The sequence below is a fragment of the Fonticula alba genome (genome assembly GCF_000388065.1).
Source record: "Fonticula alba strain ATCC 38817 unplaced genomic scaffold supercont2.5, whole genome shotgun sequence".
NCBI lineage: Eukaryota > Rotosphaerida > Fonticulaceae > Fonticula > Fonticula alba.
The window spans coordinates 558,368-564,614 of NW_009242975.1; the positions used below are offsets into that span (position 1 = coordinate 558,368).

The 6,247-nt window shown below is 72.6% G+C and overlaps 2 protein-coding genes across 2 annotated transcripts in view; both read right to left on the reverse strand.

The window, feature by feature from the left end:
• Positions 1–3,528, reverse strand: part of H696_03320 (hypothetical protein) — a gene marked incomplete at its 5' end in the record, with an annotated part of 5,970 nt that extends 2,442 nt beyond the window's left edge. Inside the window, one exon of the mRNA XM_009497178.1 lies at positions 40–3,528. Within this exon, the coding sequence (XP_009495453.1) occupies positions 40–3,528 (3,489 nt within the window). The remainder of the gene's footprint in view (positions 1–39) is intronic.
• A 1,309-nt stretch (positions 3,529–4,837) lies between these two features.
• Positions 4,838–6,247, reverse strand: part of H696_03321 (hypothetical protein) — a gene marked incomplete at its 5' end in the record, with an annotated part of 26,134 nt that continues 24,724 nt past the window's right edge. The window contains 2 exons of the mRNA XM_009497179.1: positions 4,838–5,711; positions 5,846–6,194. Of these exons, the coding sequence (XP_009495454.1) occupies positions 4,856–5,711; positions 5,846–6,194 (1,205 nt within the window). The 3' untranslated portion in view covers positions 4,838–4,855. The remainder of the gene's footprint in view (positions 5,712–5,845; positions 6,195–6,247) is intronic.

Below are 6,247 nucleotides of genomic sequence, written 5' to 3' on the forward strand. Positions count from 1 at the left end.
CCCCCCCCCCTGCTCGGCCCCGTGAGAAGAGACACGCACCTCCTCGAAGATCCGGCGCTTGATCTCCAGGGAAAAGGGGATCTGGCCATAGTTCAGCGGAGCCCAGCCATGCTCGGCCGGCGGCGGCCCGCCCGCAGGCCAGACATCCGTGTCGGCTGGCGTCGCCCGCGAGAGCCAGAATTCCCGACTCACGGGGCCCGGATTGAGGCAGGACATGTCGGCCAGGGCCGTTTCGGCCAGAGACCGGGGAAGGGATACAGCCACAGGCGGCGAGCTGTGTGGGGGGACCACGGTCGTGACCGGTGCCTGAACCGGCCCGCCGGCCAGGCCCCGCGATGGCGACCGCAGCAACAAGCGCCGCAGGGACAGCCGGTTGGCCCGCATCCACGCCAGGTGGGAATACTCCCCCAGGGCCAGGGCCAGGTTCTGGTCGAGGTTGCGCGTGGCCGGGGAGTCGGCCGGGCGCCAGTGCCGGCGCCCGGCGCGTAGCCAGAAGTCCGCCGACATGGCGCACAGCCGGTGGTAGCGGAAGCGCCAGTCCGCCCGGCGGGCCTGCCGCAAGGCGGTCACCGGATCCAGGGCAAGGGCCTGGTCGCCGGGGCGGCCAAGCCCGGTGGCCTCATCGCCCTCGTCATCGCTGGCCTCCGGAAGTAGCCCCACGCCGGAGTAGTCCCCGCGCGAGTCGGCCAGCTGATGCAGGCCCGACAGCAGCGGCGAGTGGTTGGGCTGTGCAACAACCAGCCGATCGCTGCCGGCATTCCGGCTGGCCACACTCCAGGGCTGCACCATCGTCCCGAGACCCGGCACATAGGGCGTCGTCGTCGTCGTCGTCGTCGTCGTCGTCGTCGTCGTGTGGGTGCCACTGTCGGCCGCCAGGCCGCCAGACAGGGCCTCGGGCCAGGGCGGCAGCAGGGAGTATGCATTGGTGGGACCCGGCGCCGGGGGGGCTGCCGCGCTGGCGCCGCCGCTGGTGCCGCTCCAGAAGCCGCTGCTCCGGGTGCCGGGATCCTCCGCCAACAGGGGATACGGCCGGGAATTGGTGCCGGCTGTGGCCCAGCTTCGCGAAAAGATCGACACAATGCCGCCAGCCGGGGCGAGGGCCTGCACCGGATCCGAGCTTCCCCCGGGGGGCGGGTCCGCCGCCAGCGGCGAAGAGGGTGCCGAGTCCGACTGGGCAGATGGACCCGCCGGCGGTGGCATGGCCAGGACGACGGGGGGAGGCTCATCCATGGCGGTGCCGCTCGGCGCGGCCAGCACCCGGGGCACCAGGGGCGGCGGGGTGAATCCCGGCCGCAGGACCACCGGCCGGCTGGCCGGGGCGCCGCCCCCGGCCCCGCCGATCCCCGGCACCCCGCGGGCTTCCCACATGCTGGAAATTTCACGGAACGACTCGCGCCCGGGGCGGGCCCCGATGGCAGGCGATGCCTCATCGGCCCGGGGCCCGATGCTGAGCTGCTCGATCGCCAGGGCATCCGGATCGTCGGGATTGTGCCGCGACCGAATGGCCCCGCTGAGCCAAGGGCGCGAGGACTGGCTGGAGAAGGTGGTCTCCAGGTACGGGCCGGAGGGCGAGCCACCGGGCGCCGCGGGCGCTGGCGGGGCATGGAAGCGCCGGAGGACCTCCGCTTCGGGGGGGATGCTCATTCGCGGGGACTCGAGCTCCGGCGTCCGGGGCGCCGGCAGGGCCACCGTCGTCACCGAGGGGCCGCCATACTGGCTGCTGCCGCGGGAGGGCGGCGCTCCGGTAAGCATGCCTCCCGGAGACCGGACGCCCGATGCCGCCTGGCAGGCCGGTGCCACCGAGTCCGGCAGGGCCTCGCCGAAGGGGTCCTCGTCCAGCACGCGCACCAGCAGGACGGCCTTGATGGCGTCGATGCGCGCACGCAGGGCCAGGACCCGGCGCCGAGCGATGCGGTCCGGCGCGGCCACATGCAGCGAGGCCAGCGCCTCCGGCGAGATGTCATCCGCCTCGGGGGCCGGCAGGCGCGAGGGCATGCGCGCGGCCACCGTCGAGAAGACCGACAACGGCCGGGAGGGGTCCTGGGCATCGACACCCGGGGGCCCGGGCGTGGCAGGCGCCGGGGCCGGCGGCGGCGGCGGCGGCCCGGAGCGCAGCGGCACCGGCGTCAGGCCACGCGTGTCGCACACGGCCAGCGGCCGCTCGATCCCATGCAGACAGGGGACCAGCCCCCGGGCAAAGAGATCGCCAAGCTGCCCCTGGAACGGGGCCAGATCCTCATCGAGGCTGGCATTGAGCCACGGGTCGCAGGCACACTGGCAAGTGCAGTCGTCGGTCAAGTCGGATGGCAGATCGTGGCGGCCGGTGGTGGCGGCCTGGCAGGGCCCCCCGGCGCCGGCCAGCCCGGCACAGCACTCGGCCCCGGTCAGCAGGGGAAAGCCCCCGGGCGGCGCATCGGCCAGGTCGTCGGCCAGCGCGAAGCCGGCACTCAGCAGGGCTCCAACCTCCAGCTGGGCCAGCTCCAGCACGCCGAACAGGTTGTCCGTGGTGAGGCTGGCCCAGTCGATGGCGCACTGGACCGCCGGTGGCGGGTGCGACGCCCGGGGCCGGCGCGCGAACGGCGAAAGCAGGTCGATGAAGAGGGCCGCCTCGTCGGGGGCCGAGTGGACGGACGCCGGCCGGGAGGCCCCCGGCGGGGGTCGGCGCCGCTGGGGAACCGCCCCGCCCGGCTGCAGGACCAGCCCCGGCTGCAGGGCTGCCGAGCGCCCGGCGGCGGAGGGAGGCCCTGACCCGGGCCCGGCGCCGGCTGGCCGGCCGGTCGGCTGCTGTCGAGCCAGGCTCAGCGTCGATCGGTATGCCTCGGTCTCCGAGGGGGCCGGCTCGAGAAAGAGCCGGTCCACCGCGGGTAGGCTCTCGCAAAAGGGGTCGGCCGGCTGCTGGGTGCCGGGGGTGCTGGCCGCCGGGGCCCCGGCCCCGGCACAGGCCTCCACCGCCAGCAGCAGGGGCGGGGTGATGCGGCGAATGCGCCCGAGCACCTGGGCCTGCTGGTGTTGGATGCGCGAAAGGCTGAAGGAGCACAGGTGTGACCAGCTGTCGGCCGGCACGGTGGTCGGCGAGTGTGGCAGGTATTCTCGCGGCAGGCTGACATGGGTGATGCCATGCGGGGTGGCGGGGTGAAGCCCGAGCCCGGGGCCCGGCCCGGGGGCCAGGCCCTTCGGCAGCTGGGGAGATGGGCTGGAAATGACGGGGGTCGAGTCACTGGGCCCGGTGGAGGGCCAGCCGGGCATGCGGCTGGTCCGCCGGGGGCGCTGGCCGGCGGCCGCGGCACCGGCGGTGCCGGCCGCCGGGGGAGGCGCCATGCCGGCCGCGGGGTCCGAGTGCCCCTGTTGCTGGGCCTGCTGGTGGAATTGCCGTTGGAGTTGTTGATGGACGGCCAGCTGGTGCGAGGCCAGGGGGCCGGACATGGGTGGCAGGGCGCTCAGGCGCCGGGCCGATGTCGGGGCCGGGTGTCCAGTGCCAGACCCAGGCACCGGCGCCGGCGCATCTGGCCGGTCGGGCCAGAGGGGCATCGGGACCGAGAGGCGGGCCGGGGCGGGCGAGGGGGCCGCGAGGAGGAACGGAGGCGAGGGGGGCTATGCAAGAGGCGGGGAGAATGCGGCGAGGGAGGGGAGAGGAGAGGAGAGTGATGATGTCTGGCCGCGCGCCCGGTGGCAATGTGGGCCGGGAGGCCGGGGCCGCTTAAAAAAGCCGACAGGCGATCGCGCCCGGCATATTCCCGCATCCCCTCCACTTGCCGCCCCTCTGCCGGGGGGGGGGGGGGGCGGGAAACAGGGCGGGGAGGGCGTCTGGCCCGGTGGGGCGCGCCCACAGGCGTGGCGACGCGCCCGGGGCCCCGGAGCGATCTGGCTCTTGATCGTGGCCGGGCCGCGAGCGGAAGGGGGGCTCCCGGGCATCTTGGCCAGTGGGGATGATGACACTCGCGCGCCCCATCCACCCGGAGAAAGTCCGGGGCCGTGCGGGTGAAGAATGGGCAGCAGCTGCCCCATTTATGCAGGGGTCATCAGAAACACCGGTCGTCCCAGGACCCATGTTTTGCCGGACAAAGTCGAGACAACACCGGAGACTCCTGGCTCTGTGGCTACTCCTCTACCGCGCATGCTCCCCCGTCCCCCCCCCCCCCCCCCCGCCCCGCACCCAAAGGGCGGGCGTAGGCAAGTGCCGCCCGCGCTCGGAGCCCAGACTTTTTGCCGGCTCCTTTGTTCCCCCCTTTTCTCCGCGCGCGCGCGCGCGGTACCCGTGCGGGGCCGAGCCACGACTCCGACCCATCGTCGGCCCCCCCCCCCCCCCCCTCGGTCCGTATCACCGGTGGCCCGCCCGCCGGCTTCCTGGCCCGGGCGGCTATTTATTAAGCAGCGCCAGTCCGGATTGTTGCCGCGTCTGACAGAAAAAAGAAGACGGGGGGCGCACTTTCATGAGCACATCAGGAGGGGCAATTGTGTGCGCATCCACGCCACAAACAACGCATACGGAACCGATCCCCCCCCCCCCCCCCTCCCCCCCCCCAAGCCACGAGCTCGCGCCCCTTGTTTCTTCTTCCAACCCCCCTCCAGCTTACCGAGGAAGGGGGGAGGGGGGCAAATGCAGGAAGCGCCGAGGTGCACACAGACACACGCCCCCCCTCCCCCTGCACACGCGCGAAGATACAACATGCATTCATTTGGTCAGGCATCGGCCGAGAGAATGCCCGGCGAAAGAGGGGGTTTGATGGTCGACGATCGGGGCGATCCCGTGAGCACGGTCAGCCCGAGGATCAGAACCGCAGATCTAGACTATGATCTCCGACGTGGACGCGTGTCTGTGTGCCGCCGCCCCAGCCCACCCCCCCCCCCGCCATTTTTAGAGCCAGGTCATCAAGCCGCGCCAGCAGCGCCCGACGATGGCCGGGTCGGTGGCCTGCTCAACCAGGCAGGCCACCTGGGCCGCGGTGCTGGAGCACCGGATGAGGGCCGCGTCGGCGGCCGACTGGTCCAGCCCCTCGCACGGGGTGGCACCGGCGGCGGCGGTGGCCGCACCGCTCCCGGCCACCGGGTAGCCGGCGGCCGCCAGTGTGTCAGCCACAAGCGGGTCCGCCAGCAGGGCGCTCAGGTGCCGGCCGGTGGCGGTGGCCGGGGCCTGGCCACTACCGGCCGACTGGCCGACGATGTCCAGGAAGAGCTCGGAGAAGGCGAACGCCGGGCCAAAGGGATTGTCCGGATCGGCGGCCGTGGGATCGGCGGCCGAGGGCTGGCCGGCAAAGATGCCCGGCCGGGTGCGCACATCCCCCGGCAAGCCGGCCAGGCAGGCGACCATCTGCCGGACCACCGGATCGCCCTCCAGCCCGGGGGAGGCGCCCTGCCCGGGCAGGGCGCCCAGGGAGGCTGGCCACCCGCGGGGCGGTGCCCGTGTACGCACCACCGACTGGCTTAGTTCGACGGCCGTCACGAAGGCCGGGTGAGCCAGCGACAGCTTGGCCATGGCCAGGAAGAGCAGCGTGCGGGCGCGCGCCCCGCGCGTGGGATCCCCGGGGCCGCCGCCGGCTGCCCGATCTCCCAGGCCGAGAAGCGACTGGAGGAAGGGCAGCGGCTCGGTTTGGAAGACGGCCAAGGCCGCCGAGATGATTGGCGCCGCGCGGCGCCACGCATCCAGCAGGGCCACCATCACCGGCTCGAAGAGGGCATGCGTGCCATGCGGCGAGAGGACATTGATCATTTGGCTGTGGGCGAGCCCCGGGTGGGCCTGGTGTCAGTGATGCACGGGCCATGGCGGGGGCGGGGCGGAGGGGAAGGAGGGCAGCACTCAGGAAGAGGGATCTTCCCCCCTTTCCTGGCCCATGCAAAGGGTGCGCACCGTGTCAGCCGGAAGGGAATCAACTCCGGGAAGGACAGCAGCATGGTCGAGCTGCCAAAGGCGTGGCCAAAATCAATGGGAATCACCCGGCCAGAAGCCGGATCAACAAGCAGGTTGTCCGAGTGCCGGTCCCCGATCCCCATCAGGTAGCCGGCGGCCGAGCAGGCCGCCGCGCTGGCCGAGAAGGCTGCCCGTCGGGCGAGCACGCGTACCGCAGAGGGGGCCCCGGCAAAGAGGACCGCCGAGCGTAGGGTCCCGGCCGGGATGAAACCGCCAGCCGTGTGCTCGAAGTTCCGACGGACCTCCTCGGTTGGCCGGGCGTACACTGTCAGATAGCCACTATTAGGGTCTAGTGGTGTGTGTGTGTGTGTGTGTGTGTGTGTGTGTGTGTGTGTGTGTGTG